At 37.9% G+C, this 22,934-nt stretch overlaps 1 protein-coding gene across 4 annotated transcripts in view; it reads left to right on the forward strand.

The window, feature by feature from the left end:
* Positions 1-22,934, forward strand: part of ERC1 (ELKS/RAB6-interacting/CAST family member 1) — a 393,512-nt gene that overhangs the window by 68,287 nt on the left and 302,291 nt on the right. For all 4 annotated transcript variants that reach the window (XM_007469475.1, XM_007469478.1, XM_007469476.1 and 1 more), the window contains one exon: positions 17,409-17,825. In XM_007469475.1, coding sequence (XP_007469537.1) covers positions 17,409-17,825 — 417 coding nt within the window. The remainder of the gene's footprint in view (positions 1-17,408; positions 17,826-22,934) is intronic.

The raw sequence follows: 22,934 nt of genomic DNA on the forward strand, positions 1-22,934 counted from the left end.
AAATATGTTTATTTTTTTTCTTTTTATTTTCTAATTAATTAGCATTTTATACCTAGTTCTTTAATCTTCCTGGAACTTATTTTTAATTTTGTGTGGGGATAACATATTTATTTTGATGTTTTCCTAATAACTGAAAAGCTTTCTAAATACTGTGATTAGTCTCTTTTCTTTTGGTTTGTGGCATTTCTTTTTTCTTTCTTTTTCTTTTTCTTTTTTTTTTTTTTTTTTTGCGGTACACGGGCCTCTCACTGCTGTGGCTACACGGGCCTCTCACTGCTGTGGCCTCTCCCGTTGTGGAGCACAGGCTCCGGCCACACAGACTCTGGCCGCACAGGCTCAGCCGCTCCGCGTCATGTGGGATCTTCCCGGACTGGGGCACGAACCCGTGTCCCCTGCATCGGCAGGCGGACTCCCAACCACTGCGCCGCCAGGGAAGCCCTCCTTTTTCTTTCTTAAGTGTGTAATTATTGTGAGATTTGTTCCATTGATCTCTTTGTTGATATTCTTTTTCCAGGACTACATTGATTTGATTATAACAGGCTTGCAATTTGTATTAATGCCCGATTGGGCATTGAAAAAAATTTCCTTCAAATATATATATACACACACACACATACATATATACGTATTTGCCATTCTTAACTCTTTCTTCTTAGGTGCTGCCAGACATTCTTACCCCACTCTCCTTATACGCTGGCTGCCTCAGGTGTCAGCTTAAATGGTACTTCTTCAGAGAGACCTTCCCTAACCGTCCTGCCTAAAGTAGGGCAGAGTCTGTGCCAGTATCAGCACAAATAAATCAGTCAGCCTTTCAGAAGTCATTTCCTTTCACACCACATCTTCCAGATGCAGTTCTCATGTTCCTCATTATTGGGTGAGCTGTTAAAATGAAGACAACTATTGATCTACCGTCAGCTCCTATTTAATTGCTTTAAATTTCCAGCAATTAAATAGGAGCAAATCCTGTCATTTAAGAGAACTGACTTACTATTTAAGAGTATAAATTCTAAAGTTGTAGTTGCAAAACTTACACAGTACATTTTTTTTTTAATACAGTACATTTTTGATTATGTCCTAGATGAAAAAGACAGCCAGTGTCTGGGACAAAAGATCAGCAAGGCTCTGTAAAACCTTTGTACCATTTTAAAATGAAGTATTAGGACATCTGTGCCACAGAGATTCAAGCTAGTGTCCCTGAGAATTTTCAGGTGCACCAGAGTGGTGATTGCTCAATAGGCTAAACTGGAGAGTGTGGGATGATTATCACAAGAGGACCACACACAATGATGACGTGGAAAGTGATTAGTTACAAACAATCAATAGCATAAGAAAAGGATATTATGGCTTCCCTGGTGGCGCAGTGGTTGAGAGTCCACCTGCCAACGCAGGAGATACGGGTTCAAGCCCTGGTTGGGGAAGATCCAACATGCCGCGGAGCAACTGGGCCCGTGCACCACAACTACTGAAGCCCGCGCACCTAGAGCCCATGCTCTGCAATAAGAGAGGCCACTGCAATGAGAAGCCCATGCACAGCAACGAAGACCCAACACAGCCTAAATAAATAAATAAATAAATTAATTAAAAAAGAAAAGAAAAGAAAAAGATATTAAAAGAAAGTTTTTAGAGGTACTGATTTCAATGAGAAAAGGCTGGTGAGGTATTTTGATTCTTTACTAATTGGTTTTCTTCATGCAGGGCTTTCAAAAAGAAAACAAGTAATTTGAGCACACTAACCAACTTTATTCTTCATGAAAAAAGAAAGCCCTTTGTGATTTTAATGCTGCTTATTAACTCTTTTCTTCACTGTTCATGGGGTTATAATCTTAAGCAAACAAACAAAAAATTGCTGATTATAGGGCTGTGGTGCTTCAGTGGCAGCAATGGCACTGACCTTAGTACAATTTTCAGTAGATAAACAGAGCTAATTGATTTATAACCATTATTCTAATTAAATAATAAGGTTCATGTTATCAAGTGTGTTGTTTTGTCCTTATTTCTCACATGTTTTACTTTGGTGAAGAATTACGAGCTGTAAATGGTACAGATGAACTGGTTTGCAGGGCAGAAATAGAGACACAGATGTAGAGAACAAGCGTATGGGCACCAAGGGGGGAAAGTGGCGGGGGGCAGGTGATGGTGCTGTGATGAATTGGGAGATGGATTGACATATATACGCTAATATGTATAAAATAGATAACTAATAAGAACCTGCTGTGTAAAAAAATAAATAAACTTCAAAAATTCAAAAAAAGAAAAAAAAAGAATTACAAGCTGTAATCCAAATGAATTGGACTGTTGAGATGATCCAGTCATTGCTTTTTGAAAAACATTTTAAGCTGCATACCCCTTTTTTCAAATGAATATTATGCAGATATGAAAATAAAACTTATTTTTTTAAAATTAATTAATTTATTTTTGGCTGTGTTGGGTCTTCGTTGCTGTGCACAGGCTTTCTCTAGTTGCGGCGAGCGGTGTGGGGCGCAGGCTTCTCATTGCGGTGGCCTCTCTTGTTGTGGAGCACGGGCTCTAGGCGCGTGGGCTCTAGAGCGCAGGCTCAGTAGTTGTGGCGCACAGGCTTAGTTGCTCTGCGGCATGTGGGATCTCCTGGACCAGGGCTCGAACCTGTGTCCCCTGCATTGGCAGGTGGATTCCCAGCCACTGTGCCACCAGGCAAGTCCCTAAAACTTATTCTAAGAAGTAAAATGAAAAAGAAGGCAAAGCTGTTCTGATTGAGGCAGGACTGGGGAGCGCAGATGCCCCAGTGTGGCCCTGCCAGGCATTCCCTGAAGATGTTCTTTAGAACCCCTACGGCTTCCCAGGGCTGGGTTCAATAAGCCACTAACCAAACCTTTTGATTTTACAAACAGCAGCAACAACAGTAACTGCTATTTATTGATCATTTACAGTGTGATAGGTGTTCTGTCTTACTGCTAATTATTATAATAACCCTGCAGATTAAAGTTCATAATGTTCATAGTATAGATTAGTAAATTAAGGCTCAGGGTATTTAATTAACTTCACTGAAGTCATCCTGATGGAACCAGGAATTGAACCCAGAGCCAGATCTTTCTTGGTCTGTGTTCTCCCTTTAGAGAAAGGGTCCTTATCAACTTCTTTCAGTTTCTGTGACACTGTTTTCCTGATTTCTACCCACTTCTCTGACTGCTCCCCTTTTCTCCTTTGCCTGCCTCTTACCCTCTGCCTGCCATTCTAATGTTGAATCAGTCCTATGACTACCTCCTCTTGCTGTGTTTTCTTTTTCTAGGGAGGCTCATTCACTACCTTGGCCTCAGTTAACATCTGTGTATGAGAGCTTCCACACTTACATCTTTAGCTCATATCATTCCTCTAAGCTCCAGACCCACATGCCCAGTTGCTCCCTCAGACCTGTTCTCAGCATCTCAAAAGCACATTACATTCAGCTCAAGATTTCCCCTCAATTCTGGTCCTTCCTTATTTTTTCCCATTTTTGTTTATGGTGCCACCAACTTGTCCATGGTGTTTAAGTCAGAAACTTCAGAATTTTCCTTGATTGCTTCACTCCCTCATTTCCCACCCTGCCAGTCAAATCCTGGTGATCTTTTTTCTCTGAAGTATTTCTCTAAGCCATCCGTTTTCCCACCCCACAGCCACTGTCATAGTTTGGTCATGTTGCTGTTGGCTGACATTATTGCAGTGGTCTCCCAGTTTCCCCCAGTCTTTCTCTTTCCCCCTGATGTGCAGCCTCATTGCAGCCAGTCTGAGTTTTTTTTTTTTTTTTTTGCGGTACGCAGGCCTTTCACTGTTGTGGCCTCTCCCGTTGCGGAGCACAGGCTCCGGACGCGCAGGCTCAGCGGCCATGGCTCACGGGCCCAGCTGCTCCACGGCATGTGGGATCTTCCCGGACCAGGGCATGAACCTGTGTCCCCTGCATTGGCAGGCGGACTCAACTGCGCCACCAGGGAAGCCCCGTCTGAGCTTTTGAAAGTACCCATGTGATGTTTGATTCCTGGCTCCACCACTCACTAGTTATGTGAGCTTGGCAGGCTGCTAAGTCTTTCCAAACCTTAGTTTCCTCATCTGTAAAATGGTTATATAATTCTTACCTCATGTACTTTTCCTAAGAATTAAATGTGGTAGTATGTGCCTGGCATCACTATTAGTGATGATGGTAGAGATGATCATACTCTGCTCAAAACTTTTCCAGGGCTTCCTGTTGCCCTTAAAGTCCATCAAAACTCTTGTCACACTTCCTTGGTGCTCAGTCTCCTTAATCCCTCAAATGTGCTGTGCCCCCTCCTTCCTGAGGGTCTTCACCTAAGTAGTCTTCTCACAGTAGAAGTGTTGTGTCTTTAAATAGTTAATGGATGTTAACTCATTCTTCAGATCTCACCCAGCCCTCAAATCTTCTCATCTTTTACTACCTTGGATTTATAGCTTTTATCCCTGTTTGCAGTTATAATTGTGTATTTTTGTTGCTGTTGGGATTAATGACTCTCTTATCCACCGTTATCTGTCTTATCTACCTTTATGTGGAGACAGACCATGTTTATTATACCCACCTGCCATTGTATCTCTGTCAGGGAGCATAATGCCTGCTACTTACTAAAGATCTTTCTTCTGTCAGTGAGGGATTATACTTCAGTATATTTTTTCTGTTCTCCAATGTTTGGTTAAGTTTATTTTTCAACAGCACTGCCTCCTTTGTGGGCAGAATTGTCTGAAATGAACTCTTTCATGTTAATTACTAGTTCTTGTTCTTGATGGAGAGAACTCCCAAGGTAGCCAGAGCCCTCTCAGAATCTTATCATTCTTCTGGTATTGAAATAGGCTAGGGGTTCGTTTTTCCACCTAGGATAAAGTGCTGTTCTTGTGTTCCTGTAGGTTTTGTGTTTTTGTGGCACTTGTCTATACATTGGGATTCATATTTTCTTTTGCTTAAGTCTGTATTAGAAATATGAAATATTTTAGGTTCACTAACGTCATCAAAAGTTCCTTTGTGAACTTCTCATTTAAGTTTTCTTGTTTTTGTTTAGGTACCTTGGGTTAAGCAAGTAGCTTTATTTAAAAAGCCAATTTTCCTTATAATATGGGGATCAAAGAATGTGTTCTTAAAAGCTGTCAGAAAAAAAGAATTATATAAGCATCTATCCCAATTCATAAATTTAGTTTAAAAATATTTTAAACATTAGTAATGAATCAGGTATCCCTGTATTACTTTTTTCTTTCTCAAATACCTGATAGAAAAAAGAAGTCTGCTTATTTATTTTTCCAATAAATATAATAAATATGAAAGGGATAGAAAGGAAATTCTTGAAACTGTTGATTATTGTTTTCAGATTTTCAGTGTCCTTATCTCTAAGATCATTTTTGTAGGAATCTTTGACATCAAAATTTTGGTACTGAGATTAAAGTAGTTTTATTTTGTGGGGATTCTCAGGGAAAGATGCCATTTTAGGAAGTAGGGTGAGCAGAGAGAAATTAGGATTCTTTCCAATCTTTTCTGTTTCTTCTCTAATTCCTTCTTTCAGAGAGAAAAGATCCTATGGGTAGAATTTTTTCTTTTTAAAAAAAATTCTCATGCCTTACAGCGATACTAGGGCTCTGCTAATTAAAGTAGCTTCATAAGTAACCGCTTTCTTTGAAAACACTCTGTCTTTATTCCTTATGGATGGAATTGAATGCACAATCATTTAGCTTTTTTTTTTTTTTAAGTAGCAACCCAATCCATTTCCACCAAAAATTTCCTTCTAGGAAAGTGGTTTTATGATTAATGGAAAGTGTTATATGATTAGTGGTTCTGTAGATATGAAAGTTATAGGCTGGATATCTGCTCCCTTTTTTCATCTGTGTTATGCATCTTGTTTATAGTAAATTGAAAAAGGTACGTTTAAATGACCAGTAAGGTTGAAGACATGCTCTACTACCTGGCAGTTTCATTTCTGTGTGTCTCCTTGAGAGAAACTTTTGCACATGTGCACAAGGAGACAGGTAGATGTACATGTGCTTGTTGTAACAGTGAAAAAAGTGGAAAAACATCTAACTGTTCCTCAGTAGGTGAGTGGATAAGTTGATATTTATTCACAAAATGGAGTATGAGTACACAGTCCTTTCCTCCAAAATATTTAGGGCACATGTATGTTGGAATTTAGATTTTTTTCAGATTTTGAAAGGTAATCCAGTATATAAACTGCATATTGTGTAATACTCCCATTGGGATCTGGACAATACCCCGTAATCAAACATATTAAATCTGTAGCAAAACTTAGGAATATTCATATTAAATTGGATAAATAAATGGTAAATAGCCTCATAGCAGTAGAGTCAGGTTTTTCCATTAAGCTTGGAGAAAAATTTAGTCTTTTTAAAGCTCTTTGGATTTTAGAATTTTGGATAAGGAATTGTGAAACCTGTATTATACAGTTCGTAAAAGTGAATGAACTAGAGTTATGTATATCAGCGTGGATAAACCTCAAACACGTTTTTAAAAAGTTGAAGTATTGTTGACATATAACATTATATTAGTTTCAATATCTTGCTGTTGGGATACAGTACAAAATGATCAACACGCTGGGTCTGGTTAACATCCATCACCACACATAGTTACAAAGAACTTTTTTTTCTTGGGATGAGAACTTTTAAGATCTACTCTTTTAGCAACTTTCAAATATGTAATACAGTGTTATTAATTATAGTCACCATGCTGTACATTATATTCCCAGGACTTATTTATTTTTATAACTGGAAGTTTGTACCTTTTGACTCCCTTTACCCATTTCACCCACTCCCTGTCTCCCACCTCTGGCAACCACCAATCTGTTCTCTATCTGTGAGCTTGTGGTTCCCCCCCACCCTGAAATGGTAAGATCTTATTTTTTTTTTTTTGGCTGAATAATAATATACACACATATGTGTATAGATATACACACCATATTTTCTTTATCCATTCATCCATTGATGGACACTTAGGTTGTTAACTTATCTTGGGTATTATAAATAATGCTGCAGTGAACATGGGGGTGCGGATATCTTTTCGAGTTAGTATTTTTGTTTTCTTTGGATAAAAACTCAAGTGGAATTGCTGGATCTAATGGCAGTTCTATTTTTAATTTTTTTGAGGAACCTCCATTACTGTTTCCCATAGTGGCTATACCAGTTTACATCCTCAGACATGTTATGTTGAGTAACATAAGCAATTTGCAAAGAGAATCAAGAACAGATGACATCACTTATGTGAATTTTAAATAAGCAACAGTGAGGGGTGGGGGAGAGAGAGAGATCTGAAGCAAATAAAGCAAATTGTTGATGGTGATTTCCATACGTTGTTGTATATTTGAATGAGTCTCTGTAGCCCCAAGCTTCTGCTTTCTTCTCTAACCTTTTTAAGAATGCAGGGTTACAATTGAATTAGGTGATAGAGCATAATACATGTTGGAACTGGAAGTGTTCTTAAAAATCAACTAAATTATCCTTCTTTCTTTTAAGTGAAGTCATTCCTACTTGTTAAGAAGTTTTCTTGAATATTTATTTACTTTTCCCTTTTCAGACCTATATCTGTTACTTTTTTCTGTTTTAATTAATTAATTAATTATTTTAAATTATTTTTTATTTTATTTTTTTTTCGCGGTACGTGGGCCTCTCACTGCTGTGGCCTCTCCCATTGCAGAACACAGGCTCCGGACGCACAGGCTCAGCGGCCATGGCTCACAGGCCCAGCCGCTCCGCGGCATGTGGGATCCTCCCGGACCGGGGCACGAACCCGTGTCCCCTGCATCAGCAGGTGGACCCTCAACCACTGTGCCACCAAGGGAGCCCTAATATATTTATTTTTTGTTGGAGTATAGTTTACATACAGCAAAATACATGGATCTTCAGTATCATAGTTCCATGAGTTTTGACAAATGCCAGTAGTCATATAATGCAGTCTTATGAAGATATAGAACATTTCCATCATCCCATAAGGTCCCGTTGAGCTCCTTCCCAATCAGTATTTTCCCTGCCCCCAACACATAGATGGTGTTCTAATTCCTTTCACTTCTGATTAGTTTTGCCTGCTCTAGAACCTCCTATACATGGAACCATATAGTCTGTACTCTGTTGTGTTTGGCTTCTTTTGCTCAGCGTACTATTTTTTTTTAAGTTTATTCGTGTTGTTGCATGTATCCATAGTCATCCTAATATTGAGTAGTTTTCATTGCATGGATATTACATAATCAATTTATCCATTCTCCTGTTGATGGGGTTGTTTCCAGTTTTGGCTCTTATGAATAAAGTGGTTGTAAACATTTTTATACAGATGTGTTTGTGGCCATGTTTTTATTTCTCTTGCGGAAATATCTAGAAGTGGAATCGCTGGGTCATAGGGTAAGTGCATGTTTAACTTCCCCCTAAAAGTATGCAGTCAGCTGAAGTGAAGTGAAAGATTTTGTGGTCATAGACCTAAGTATTCAAATTGAAAATACAACGTGATGAGTAAATATGGATATAGGAGATAAATGAAAATAATGGTAACACATGTATTTCCTGGAGTTTATGTGATAAAATTGGTGAGAGTCAAGAAAACCAATGTATTTTCCTTTTAAATACCCCATGAAGATCCCATATGGTTTTATTTCCTCTCAACATGCTGCTAAAACATGAAGCAATCTTTTGTATTGTCTGTTTACTACCTAAATTGATTTTCAAAAAAATTTTGTTAATTTTTAAAGATTTATCTACTTAACATTTTTACAGAAGCATGTGCAAAAGAGTCTTAAATATGCCTTATTTGATGGTTGCCATGGAAAAATTAAGGGATTGTATACAAAAAAATTATATTTATACCTTGGTGTTTTGCTTTTGAAACAATTATGATTTTCTCCATAATAGTTTGACTTTTTATTGTTATTTCATCCCCATATGCTTCTTTGGTTTTATTTATCAATATTCTCTTTCTCTCTCTTTTTAATTACACTTTTTAAAGATTTGTTCCTTGTAGAGAAATGCAGTTAAATTTTATATGTTGATCTTATATGCGCCAGGCTTGCTAAACTCTTTTTTAAAAAATATTTATTTATTTATTTTATTTTTGGCTGTGTCAGGTCTTAGTTGCTGCACACGGGATATTCCTTGCGGCATGCAGGATCTTTTGTTGCGGTGTGCGGGCTCCAGAGCGTGTGGGCTCTGGTGGGTTCTGTAGTTGTGGCACGTGCTGAGTTGCCCCTTGGCATGTGGGATGCAGAACCCGCATCCTCTGCATTAGAAGGTGAATTCCTAACCACTGGACCACCAGGGAAGACGCTTGCTGGACTCTTAATGATACAGATATTTTGTCTGTAATTTCTTCTGAGTTTTCATCCTGTATAATGACTGTTTCTTGCTTTCTAATTCTTATACCTTTGATTTCCTTCTCTTGTCTTACTGCACTTGGTCTTAGTATCTCTAGAACAAAATATAACAGTGGACTATTGTAGTTTATCAGTTGCCTAGTGTAGATTTAATTTTTACAAGAAAGCCCATTATTAAAGATGTAAGTCTTGAAAAGAAATGTGAGTAATTTGGTTGGTAAATTTATTCTGGTTAGCTGATGTTCTTTGTATATGTTCTATGCTATTTTCTCCCCAAGACAGAATTATTTATGTAAATAATTTTGGTGGGCTTCATTTCAATTTAACACAGTTTAGTGATAGTGTTTGTGAAAGCATCTTAAACAATGGCAGTGTACACGAGTGCTTTTCTGTAAGACTGTAAGGTCATGATCTCTTTGTACTCTCCCTCAATATCAGTCTTCCTTGCCTCTTCTCTTTCTCTGGAGGAAAAGGAGGGGGAAAAAAGGAGAATGGAATTCTATAGCTTCTGGAAAGCTTTGGGCACACAGTGACTTCAGTATTGACATAGCTCTGTGAGACACAGACATTAGCCCCTGTTAGCTTTATGCCATGCGCTGCAGCTGAATGTCAGCAGGGACACCCCCCACCCCCCCACCCCCCAACAGCCAAGCTGCTGCCTCCGGTGTGTGTTTATCCAGCTGAATCCACTCCCAGTTGTAGCATTGCCAGGGTTAGCTCTTAACATGTTCACAGCTGATTGGTATCGCTTAACTCTTCTTTCTTTACCCTTATTTCTTCTTGATTTATATACTAGTATTTCAGGGACTAAATCTGGGAATTTTGTTAACTTCATTGACGTCTGTTGCAGGTGCTTGAAACTTTTGGGTTGTAGAGCATGAAGAAGTGAGCTTGATACTTAAAATGCTGCTAGACTGAACAGTACCTTTATGGTCCCTTGTATTTAATTCTGCCATTGCTTTGTTAGTACTGAGCATTCTCAAGTTAAACACTGTGGAAATGGTTACTATAGGATCCCTCTGCTGGTTGATTTTACTTTTAAGGTTAAAAAATTTTTTTATTTTGATGTTATTTTTTAATGGAATGACATCTTCAACCCTGACATTGCTTAGTATGATATTTTTACTATTGTAATATCTGGTTTGGGATATTATCTTTTCTTCTTTCTGTACTTTTCTTCCTCCACCCATTCCTTCCTCTCTATTTTTGCCTTTTGTTCAGTTTGAGAGTCAGACAGGCTTTCTAGAGGAGATAATGCCTGATTCTAAGGTTGAAAGGACAGGTAGGATTTAGCTGGGAGTGAAAGTGAGGGAACGGGTGGAGGATACTCTTTAAGTAGAGGCTCAGGGGTAAGGAAATGGTATATGGGAGTTTAGGTAACTGAAAGCTATTTGGGATTTCTAGAACTTGTACTAAAATCAGTTTATTGTCACTTGAGTTGTCTTGATGAGCACACAATAATAGAATGTGTTAATGACCTTGGGACTTCCCCATTTTGATAGTATTTTTTCGTTTATTCTTTAATTTCTCTTCTGCGTTATGCTGGCATAAAGGCAGATGTTCTTTTCTCTCTCCTGGATTCAGTAGCAGAGAGTAGCTGCTAGGAATCTGGAGTAAGAGAATAAGCTCAAAGTAGCATTCATTTAAACAATTTAATCTATATCCATTTGAATTCTGGTGTGGTTGTTTCTTGCATTGTAGTATGTCTCTTGCTTGTGTTTAGATCAGTCTGAGAACTTGGTTTTGCTTTAATATTTGAGAGTTTACAGTGTGCTTTGCTGCACAGAAAATAAATCCTTGTCATCAACTGAAAGAATCAACGGAAAGAATAGTAGACGAATGATGAGACGAAATGAATTACCTTAGAGGTTCTTCCTTTGTCTCAGTCTTGGAGATTCAGACTCATTAAAAAACTTTGAGTTTCTTGTAAAATGATAGAAATTAGAATACTTTCTTTTCATATTAAAGATTCATGAATCCAGATCATAGTGATCTTATAGAATCTAAACTTCATTTGAGTATGTTGCATATATAATAAGTGCTTTTATGTGTCCCATTTCTCCTTCTTGAATATTCTTAATTTAAAATTTATAATAAGGTATAGTGCTGGTGTGTGTGTGTGTATATATAGCTATTAAGTTTTACCACTTTGTAAGTTCTGTTTTTGGACAAGAACTCCATCCTACACTTTTTGTGTATGTTGTATAGTATTAAAAGTATACAAGATACTTGTTGACAGTTAATTATTTGAAAATGCTTCTCTTCATTCAGATCAAACACAAATAAATCCAGAGTGTATAATTAACATTTTTTTAAAAATTAGGATTGCATTTAGTATTTTGGCCAGTTTGTATTTGACATAGAATTTTTTGTGTGTTAGCTGGTAAGGAACTAATTGTTACAGAATGAGAGTAATTCTCTCTGTTATAGGGGAAAGATATAATTTTCCAGGGACTTGACTTGCATCTACTATCTAGTAGCCATTTACTTTCAAAATAATGTGTGAAAATTTGTTTTTGTCAATCTTTCATCAAAAATTTATTGAGCACTTATTATACCAAACACTGTGCCGCGCCCCTGAGTAAAAAGATGAAAGTCCCAAATTCTAGAAAGTTTTTCTTGAAGACAGATACAAAGAAATAAATTGCAGACTGGGCTGGTAAGTGTTCTTCTTAGGGACACATACGGTACAGCACAGATCAGAACATCACAGAGCCTGATGATCGACTTGGGTGATGTTAGTAAGAATTATTATAAACTCCTTTGCATTTTGCATTGATAAAGTTTACTCAATGTATGTATTTACATGTTTCAGAAAAAAAATCGGTCTTAATTTAACATAATAGGATGCAGTACTGGTATTTTTTCTAATGGTTATCTTGACAAATAGTGCATTGAACTCTCTGGGATGCAGTATAATGTTTGTGACGATGACCATTTTCATGTATCCATAATATTCTTTTTCTGTAACTAAAAATAGCTCTAGACTCCATGGTTCTGTCATTTTAGAAATCAGGATAAACTGGATCAAAGCGTTCTCTTGTTCAGAGAAACTAATGGAAGTTTTGCCTCAGAAGAGCTTCTGATATTTGTCTAAAATATATGAAGCATTGTTGTGATCTTTTGTTGTTTTTGAGATGTATTTTTCTAAAAAAAAGATCATAAACCCTATCAGAGATTTAAGAATTTTCATTACTGTTGTTCACAACATCCTACCATTTCATTGAGATACAGCTTGGTGTAATTTTAGCACAATCCTTGAACTAAATTTTAAGCTGTTATTTTTCCAGTCTTCCAGCTCAAGCTGAGTGTTAGAGTGAGCAGAAGTAGACTAGTGAGTGTTGGTGTACAATTTGGAATGTGAGAAGTGTGAGATCATTTTGGAGAGTGTCATGAGCAGAATTCCCAAATAGAAATTTTCCTAATATCTGACAACTGAGATCGTCGTCCTACTAAATTCAGCATTTCTGTTTTTGGTCCATCATGGTAAATGTCTGTGATACGTGCAGATATGCTCACTTTGTCTTCAGTATGAATGTGCTAGAGAAAGAGCAGGCTGGCTTATTGCCTGCTGCTTCTTTCTTCTCCCAAGGGAGTTGGGAGGAATTTTTATAAAGTGAATCTAGCTTGAATGTAGCCTAAAGAAGGGGTGCTGATTCCCATTTCAGTGGAGAAAATTGCTGTGTGGCCTTCTCGGCTACCAGTCAGAACATCATTTTAATTCTATATTCTAGTAAAATGAGTGCAAGCAGAGCTGGAGAAGCAGGGCACATTAGTCGTTGTATTTTCTTTCTTCACCAAAACAGTGCTTGCCATACTAGTATAATCACAAGTGCTAAAGTGTATGTGAGACTGTTAGCTGTTGTCAACATCTGTTTGTCTTGATTTGAATGAATTTGGTGATGAGCGTCCAGAAAAGGAGGGACGGTTGTACCTAGAAATCAGTTTCACTGTTCAATTTAACTTCTGATATTTCCCTGTGGGATAAACTTGCTCAGGATTTATTTGGATTTTTTGACTTCCAAAGGTAAAGAATGAAACTGGGGGTTGATTACAGGCTTCAGAGAATTAGCATTTTGACACATCTTTTTATTAAGGATTTTGAACTCCAACAACTGTTGAGAATCTTTGCAGCATGATGTGGGTAGTTAAATTTATTTAAAGAATCATATTCATGAATTCAAATACCTGATAATTTTATTGTAAATTTATTTTTCGTAAGAAAAAGCCAATGCTTTTCGAGAGTTTGAAGACTGCCATAATTGAAAGTTCACTACTTGCTAAGCATAATACCAAAACCAGAAACTATGAAAGAAGAGGTTCTTATCTTTGCACTAAAAAAATTCTCTATTTAAGTTGCCATAAACTATGTTAAAAGAAAAATGACAGATTTGGAAATATATTTGTAACATGCACAGCAGGCAAAAGGTTGTTTTCCAAATATACAAAAATACTAAAGTGGATTAGGAGAAAGTTTAAATGTCCCCAAAACAAAATGAGCAAAGAACAAGAACAGATAAGTCACAAAGGAAGGAATACAAAGCGCCTGTAGATATGTGAATAGATATTCAGTCTTACTTGTAATCAAAGAAAAGCCCAAAAAAGAAAGAGAAGAAAGAAAATACCCAGTTGTCAAAGGTATAGGAAAGTGCTCAGACATCGTTTGGTGGAAGTTTAAATCTGTACAGACCCTTTTAGAGATAATTTGTTGTGTGTATTAAAATCATAACTTCATACCCTCTGATCCAGGAATTCCACCTTTCAGAATTTATCTCCAGGAAAAATTTGGATAGATGTGCAGAAATATACATGTGAAGGTGCCCGTTACAATAGTGGAAAATGAGAACCAAACTAAATATTTATCAATAGTTATAAGTAAATTATTTAATATCAACACATTGGAATTCTATGGCAGGCATATTTTTCCCCAGTGTTTAAAATTGTTGTAAAATACAGCTTACATTCACCATGTTAAATTTACCATCTTAACCAGTTTTCAGGTGTAGGTTCATAAGGTACATTCATATTGTTTTGCAACCATCACCACCATTCATCTCCACAACTCTTTCATCCTGTAAAACTGAATCTCTGCACCCATCAAACAGTCACTTCCTGTCTCCCGTCTCCCCAGCCCCTGGCAGCCACTCTTGTGCTTCCTGTCTCTGTGAGGTAGACTGCTCTAGGGACCCTCATGTAAGTGGACTCGTGTAATATTTGTCTTTTGTGATGGGCTTATTTCATTTGGCATAGTGTCCATCCATGTTGCAGCGTGTGTCAGCATTTCCTTCCTTTTTGAGGCTGAAAAATATCATTAGACATTTTTTAAAATTTAATTTTTGAGTGGGTAGTACATACATTTAGTTCAAATTCAAGAGGAGGGTTAGGAGGAGAGAAAGATGGGAAGTGGCTGGGAAGTGACTGCAGATGTATATGGATTTCTCTTAAGGGGTGATGGCAGTGTTCTAGAATTAGATAGTACTGATCAATGCATAACTTGTTTTTTTTTGAACATTTACACATGAGTTTATTTCAATCTTTTTTTTTTGCATAACTTTTAATATGCTGAAAACTGTTGACTTACACACTTTAAAGCGGTGAACTTTATGGTATGTGTGAATTATGTCTCAATAAAGCTATTATTAAAAAATTTTCAATGTCAGTTACACCTTAGTTAAAAAAAAATTTTATGCGGAATAGAATAAAGTTTTCTTACAGGTTGTCCCTCAGTGATTCCAGTTCGTTCCTCCCTTCCTCCCTTCTTGCCTTCCTCCGTTCCCCCAAATTAATTATTTCTTGTGTAACATTACAGAAGTATTTTTATTTCTTATGATATTTTTTATTTATAGTAAATAGTAAATATTTATTGTTCCCTCCCTTTTAACCAAAGTGGTAGCAAATTGAACACAGCCAAGCAGGCATCTCTGAAGTCTTTTCTCTTATTTTTAAAGGTAAAAATGTCTCTTTTTATTGATTACTTGCTTACTGTAGGGGATTTAGATAGTAGAAAAAAGTATGAAGAAAAATGTAAAATCTACCCATACCCAGACACTGGTAATTGTTTGCATCCTTTTAGACTTTTCTCTGCATATATATACTTTATTTATTTATTTATTTATTTATTTTATTTTTGGCTGTGTTGGGTCTACATGTATATACTTTTAAAAAATTAGAATCGCGATCATCCTATACTTGCTATTATATGTCTGCTTTTTTACACTTAATATGTTGTAACTGTAGTTTTTATCAGTAAATATAAATCTACATTTAAAAAAGTTGATGCATAGTATTAAACTAGGTGGACATTTCTCATTTACTTAACTCATCACCTATTAATATCCATTTAGGTTGTTTCTAATTTTGTCACTGGTATAAACAACAGTGAGCATCTTTGTACACTTGCCAGATCGTTTCCTTGAGATATTTACTGCTGTTTTGCAGTTTGCCAAAAATTTTAAACAATGTATGTTTTAACATATATGCCACAAAGATTTCAGTGATATTATTAGCTCTGTGAAAAGGTGGTGCAGGTATTTATATCCTCATTTTAAATATGAGGAATCTGAAACCCAGAAGGATGGCAGTGTGTTCCAAATTAGGTTGCTCTTTAGTGTGAGAGCTGGAACTACAACCCATGTCTTCTGATTGTGGGTTAGTTTCCTTCCACTGCGGCACACTGCCAGACCTTGAATACCTTGAATACAAAGAGTGATTTTCTATTGTTTCTTCTTCATTTCTAAAAACATGATTCTTTTTTTTTTTTTTTTTTTCGCGGTACGCGGGCCTCTCACTGTTGTGGCCTCTCCCGTTGCGGAGCACAGGCTCCGGACGCGCAGGCTCAGCGGCCATGGCTCACGGGCGCAGCCGCTCCGCGGCACGTGGGATCTTCCCGGACCGGGGCACGAACCCGTGTCCCCTGCCTCGGCAGGTGGACTCTCAACCACTGCGCCACCAGGGAAGCCCTAAAAACATGATTCTTGATGTAACTTCCTTTTAGGTTCTTTGTATAATGTTCTAGAATTTACCCATTCAGATTAAAGGTTCATATACCTTCGTTAGGGGTACAGGCTAAAGATATACCCTCTGAAACATTTTACTAGCTTATCTGCACTAGCATTTTCATTTAATTATTCAAATCACTCACTTATATTGTTATCTTCTTCTGTGTAAATAGCTCACACAGCCTCAGTTTTTTGTGTTTTGTTTTTTGTTTTTGTTTTTTTTTGCGGTACGCGGGCCTCTCACTGTTGTGGCCTCTCCCGTTGCGGAGCACAGGCTCCGGACGCGCAGGCTCAACAGCCATGGCTCACGGGCCCAGCCGCTCCGCGGCATGTGGGATCTTCCCGGACCGGGGCACGGACCTGTGTCCCCTGCATTGGCAGGTGGACTCTCAACCGCTGCGCCACCAGGGAAGCCCTTGTTTTTTGTTTTTAAAGCTTCCAAGTTATCTTATTACCTTTGGGTACTAGCTTCAGTGGGCTGCGAGAATTGCTTTAATTCGAATGCCAGCTCTGTTACTTACTGTGTGATCTTGGGGTGAGTTATTTAAGTCTCTGCATGCCTGGTGTCATCATCAATAAAACTCGAATAATAGTACATGTGTTATAGTGAGGATTAAATGAATTCACACATAAGGAGTGCTAAGCACGTTCTGGCATGCCCTCATATGTTTATTATTCAGTGTGCTAGCTTAATTGTAAAACACTTAAAAGTCATTTTGTATTTTGACATCCTTTGTGTTTTTTGGTGAAATTTTTTTTATGATGTGTCCGTATTCCTATAGATTTCCCCTCTCCTCACCTTCAGTTCCATGTAATACCTTCTGTTAATCTTGAACAGTGTCTTTATTTAGTCAAGCAAAGTGAGGAGCTGCCAGACTTACCTTGTTTCCTGTTGGTAATAAACACAAATTAAATTACTGACATTTTACAGATTATCTCAATCATTTTTAAAGACAGCGTAAAACAGAATAATGTGAATCCTTATTTGCTAAATGCAGGGTTCTGAGAGCTGTGGTAGCTGCTTTCTCACTCCCCGTAATCTGCTTTGTTTCTGCTACTTGAGGAGGAAAGCTCATTCGGGTTTTCTTTTTTGTCTTTATACCAGCACATGCAAATGACAATCCAGGCTCTCCAGGATGAATTGCGGATCCAGAGGGACCTGAACCAGCTGTTTCAACAGGATAGTAACAGTAGGACTGGTGAGCCTTGTGTGACAGAGCTGACAGAGGAGAACTTTCAGAGGCTGCACACTGAGCACGAGCGGCAGGCCAAGGAGCTGTTCCTCCTTCGAAAGACTCTGGAGGAGATGGAGCTGCGGATTGAGACTCAGAAGCAAACCCTGAACGCTCGGGACGAATCCATCAAGAAGCTTCTGGAGATGTTGCAGAGCAAGGGGCTTTCTGCTAAGGCTACTGAGGAGGACCATGAGAGAACAAGGAGACTGGCAGAGGCAGAGATGCACGTCCACCACCTCGAAAGCCTTTTGGAGCAGAAGGAAAAAGAGAACGCTCTGTTGAGAGAGGTGAGTGGCCACTTTCTCAGTTGTTACGACTGTCTTTTTTTCCTGATTAGTCAGCATTTTGACCTAGATAAATTTATATGCTCTCCTGAGCTAGTGCAAGGGAATTTCTTCTTTCTTACCTAAATTCTGCACTGATTTCTGTTCTGATTTGCTGTCTTGCATGAGATGACATTGGCTGGCATGTATACTGGCTTAATACCTTTCTCGGGTTTTTTTTTCCCCCTCCTGATTTCTGTAGACTCATTTTGTTGCTAGAGGGGCACAGAATTTTCTTGATTTGTTACTCATCTCTTGATTTGTTCATAGAGACACACACAACAAAACCAGAATTAGAGTAGCTAACTACTGCTCAATTTTAAAATATTAATAATTGAAAGTAAGCGATTCCCTCATTTTCGGTGTGCTTATAAAGTCCTAGGCAGCAGTAATGGATGTTTGCCCTGTGGTTTCCATGGAAACTGTTGTCTTGCTGTGAAAGATACGTGATAGAAATTATTTGCTGGGCTTCCCTGGTGGCATAGTGGTTAAGAATCCGCCTGCCAATGCAGGGGACACGGGTTCAAGGCCTGGTCCGGGAAGATCCCACATGCCGCGGAGCAACTAAGCCTGTGTGCCACAACTGCTGAGCCTGTGCTCTAGAGCCCTCGAGCCACAGCTACTGAGCCCATGTGCCTGGAGCCCGTGCTCCGCAACAAGAGAGGCTACCACAATGAGAGGCCCGTGCGCCGCAATGAAGAGTAGTAGTCCCCGCTTGCCGCAACTAGAGAAAGCCTGCATGTAGCAACGAAGACCCAATGCAGCCAAAAATAAATAAATAAAATTAAAAATATATATATTTGCTGCCCTGGAGGCACAGCTAGAGGGAATGATACAGAGGTATGCTGTCATTTGTTTTTAGAGAGGAAACTCAGACTTCAGCTGACCACTGTGACTACTGATAACTTTTCACTTTTCTGTGTAATGCTTCATTTTAAGAAAGCTTAAGTGAAGAATTCATCTTACATTGAATTAAAAAAAAATGACAGCTCTACTTCCCTATATGAGGTCAGAGTCTTCAGATAATTTTCACATTTGGATAGGGGGGAAAAAAATCTCAGAACTATTTTAGTGCCAGTCTGAATAATCCCTTTTTAAATGAACTGTGAGGAAGGCAGTTAAAAGCAGCAAAACAGCAACTTCTCCTGATGATGGAAACCGTCTATATCTGCTCTCTGCAATATGGCAGCCACTGGCTACATGTGACTGTTGAGCAGTTGAAATGTGGTTAGTGTGACTGAGGAACTGAATTTTAAATTTTATTTAAATATAACGAATTAAAAATTAAATGTAATTAATCAAATTTAAATTTAAGTATCTCTGTGTAGGTAGTGGCTACTGTATTAGGTAGTGCAGCGATGCATGATGTAATGTTACCCGCTTTTCTTAATAATTTGTCTTGACCATCATCTTTCTTTCTTTGTCAGTACATGTAGAGTTTTGTAATTTCAATTGAATTTATAATGTTCTGTTGCATTTATTTATATTTCTTACTGTTGAAAATTTAGACTACTGTTAATTTTTCATTATTATAAAACTGTGCTGCACTGAAGATCCCTAACCATATATCCCTGTACATTAATTTTTTTCCTTAGCATAAATTTCCAGAAATGAATTTGCTCAGGGTGTGTACATTTTCAAAACTCTGAATATCAGTCTCGTCTCCCAGAGTGATGGGACCAGTTTATCCTCCCAGAAGCATATACTGTATTTTTACGGTTAATCTACAGCTATGTATGTTACAGTCTTCAAATTACTGGACTGTATTGTTTTAGAAAACTTTCTATCAACTACTGTGTTGTAGGCACCATCCTGAGTTTCTTTAAGTTTACTTTAAAGAGTTTATATTTTAATGAGGTAACCTGGAGCCAGGCCATAGAACATTGTTAGAGAAGGTGTAATCATCTCAAATCAAATAGCATACAGCAGGAAAACCCTACCAGCATCGTGATGAACTTTGAACATTATGTTTTTACTCCTTCTGTTCTGAATATTTCAACTTCTGCCCATTTATTTTTGAGTTTTAGAGTTAATAAATAGTGAATAGTTAAGGATTATGAAAAGCCACAGTGTTATTCTGGCAGAGAACAACCAGAAATATGGTGAATTTGAACAAGTAGTAGGAAAAAAAAAAGAATTTAAGACTAATTTTGAAGTAACAAGCTCTACAAATGTTAAGTCCCACTTCTGAACATAATGTGGAAAGAAATATAGGCCTTGTCATTTGTATCAATACACAATTCCAGTTGCTATTAGTAATGTAGCATCATCTTACAGGAAACACAGTCCTATGGATTAAAATTATTTCAGAGCAAGTAGAAGTGATTGCTTCAGGAACACATGTTTAGAATATGCTGGTTCTCCTTCTTCTCCTACTTGCCTTCAAGACTTAGCTCAAATTTCAGTTCTTCTGTGAATTCTTCCTTGTGCAGTTCTATACATATATGTAGATGAGCCAGTAATATTATAGTATACTTCCATGTGCGTTTCTTCATTGTTCACTGAATTTTTTGCACCAAGGATGTGGAGATATATATATATATATATTACATTGTCACGTGACTTATTGTTAGATTTTGTATTGTTTACTGGAGTGCCTTTCCTTTGATGGATAGAAGCGTGAAGACATCTATTGGACACATACTGAACTACAGTCAAGACGTGGTTAGTGCCTGGGGCCAGGCGTATGGAGTTCTAACAGGCTTTACAGGTGATTCTGTGATACACCAAAGTTTGGTTATCAGTCTGTTGGCAGAACATACCTGAATTGGCTATGGAATTTTTGGATCGGCTATCCATATGCACACCAAGCATTGTCTATAGGCTGAATAAATATTTCAGTTCTGTATGTGCTCCTGTGTTTTTGAAATGTAGAGCCTATTGTGATGAATAAAATACTAATTTGTTGGGAATTCCCTGGCGGTCCAGTCGTTAGGACCCTGCGCTTCCACTGCAGGGGCCACGGGTTCGATTCCCAGTCGGGGAACTAAGATCCGCATGATGCACGGCACGGCCAAAAAAAAAAAAAAGAAATTAAAATACTAATTTGTTTTAAAACATTTACACGTATGTTAATTTTTGTCTCTATAATATTTCAGTCAACAAACCTTGTTTAGTACAACTGCTCTCATGTTAAGATTTGCAGCAGTGTTTGAGGTTTAAAAGCCCTACTCTTTCACTACATTCTAGGCTAGGAATTCTGGCTCTAACATGTCTGAGGAATGCCTGTCTGTATCTTTGGCAGTTGTAAGGTAAAAGCAGAGGAGGTTAGAAGGAAAAAAAGAGAAACCTTGGTCAAAAGAAGAGGAAGAATTAAAAAAGAAAAAGGGTCCCTAGTTAGTTTGCCCTTTCCTAGTGATTTTGGAAAGTGTGAACAGTTGCATCGCATAACTTGATTCAGGTTATCCTTCCTCATCTTTTTTTTGCTGTGTCATTTGTACCTCATTACCATTTTGACAGGAAGATATGTTTTCTCAGAAGCATGCCATTACTTGAGATGGTAAAGGGTCCAAGTGCAGTGCTGTCTTACAGCGGTGGAGTTGAGGTGCAGGCAGAGTAGTGAGGGTTCCTTCTTCACTTCTCCGACTGGAGTACAGTAAAGCCAGAACTTGTGTGGAGGACTGAAATCTGCTGAAGGGACGTCTACGCTTGAACCAAGGGTGTGCTGGAGGCTAAAACCTGAAACTTGAAAGAAAGAAATTTCAGACATAGGTACTACTTTTCAGTCACAGATGCTCCTTCCTCTCAGTTGTGTAAGTAAATGTTGACTTACTTTTAAAAAGAAAGAAACTACTAACAACGGATACATCTTGTTCCTAACTTGTTTGTTTTCTTTCTCTAGTCATTATTCTTTAGTAAATCAGTGAGAGGAACTGAACACATTTTCTGCCGTGTACCACAGTTGACAGTATAACAAGATCCAGATAATTCTGCCTGTACTTTAATTTCTGTGGAGTGAAAATTTTCAGGCTAAAAAGAGGGAAATAAAGCAAGCACTAGCACATTCGACTTCTTACATTTGTCTGAATGGTACATTCTTTTTTATTCCCAGAGTCCTCTCCCTTTATTAACAGTGCAGGAGTCAGAGGCTTGAGGTGCTCTCTGGGAAAGGGGAGTTGGTCAGCCCACTGACTGCAGGATGTGTTCATAATGAGCTTTAATGCGCAGGCCTTTGAATGGAAATCTGTTACGAGTGATAGGTTTTACAAGATCTTAACAGGAAAGCTTTATGCCTGCGAATGGTTTAAAGTGCACCCTAGTTCCTTAGCAGAGAAGGATTTTTTTTTTATTCAAATGGATTTCTTTCCTTATATATTGCTGATATGCTTGCTAGAGTTTAAAATGAAATTGTAATAGTTTCACTGTAAAGCATTTGGAAATTTCCCTAATTTGGAAGTAGGTGATGGGAAAGGCGTCAGATGAAATTAGTTCAGGGTCTGAATTGTGAGATATTTGAAAGAAATGCAGTTTTAGTATTTCAAGTAGATACAGAAATATTAAGTGAAAAGTGTGAAGTGTAGGTTAGAGGACTTTATTAAGAGGTGATGATTATTTACAATTAGCAGGATTCATTTTATTTTTGTTACATTTTAAAGTTTGCAGTCATTTATTAAACATATTATTAGATATCTGTGTGCCCAATTTATCACCTGTTTACAGTGTAGGGAGTAGATTCAGTGTGGACAAACTAGAGGCCGGGGGTGGGGGGGGTAACTAATGAGTTTGTTGTTTTAATGCAGGTGAGAGGTGATTATGGCCTGAACTAATGTGTTCAGATTTTGTCCTGGATTAATGTGTTCTGCATTTTACTGTCTTAATGAAGTGTTTTATCTTGCAGGGGTTAATTGTGGATTAACTCGATCCTTAATGATACTTGCTTTTACACTCTGTTGGCTCTAGTCTAGGTAGCCTCCCCTCCAGGGCTAGACTGTCTCTACTCCTAAGATGTGGCCTTTCTGGTGTCTCTGCTCAATGCCTCTGATGTTCTCTCCACTCTGGCTCTTTGGAGCTTGAATTCTTCCCAGCCCCATGTGAGTTCAGGTAGTTGCTCAACTCATAGCTCTCTGGTAGTTG

This window comes from Lipotes vexillifer, unplaced genomic scaffold (assembly GCF_000442215.2).
Source record: "Lipotes vexillifer unplaced genomic scaffold, Lipotes_vexillifer_v1.1 scaffold395, whole genome shotgun sequence".
Classification (NCBI taxonomy): domain Eukaryota; kingdom Metazoa; phylum Chordata; class Mammalia; order Artiodactyla; family Lipotidae; genus Lipotes; species Lipotes vexillifer.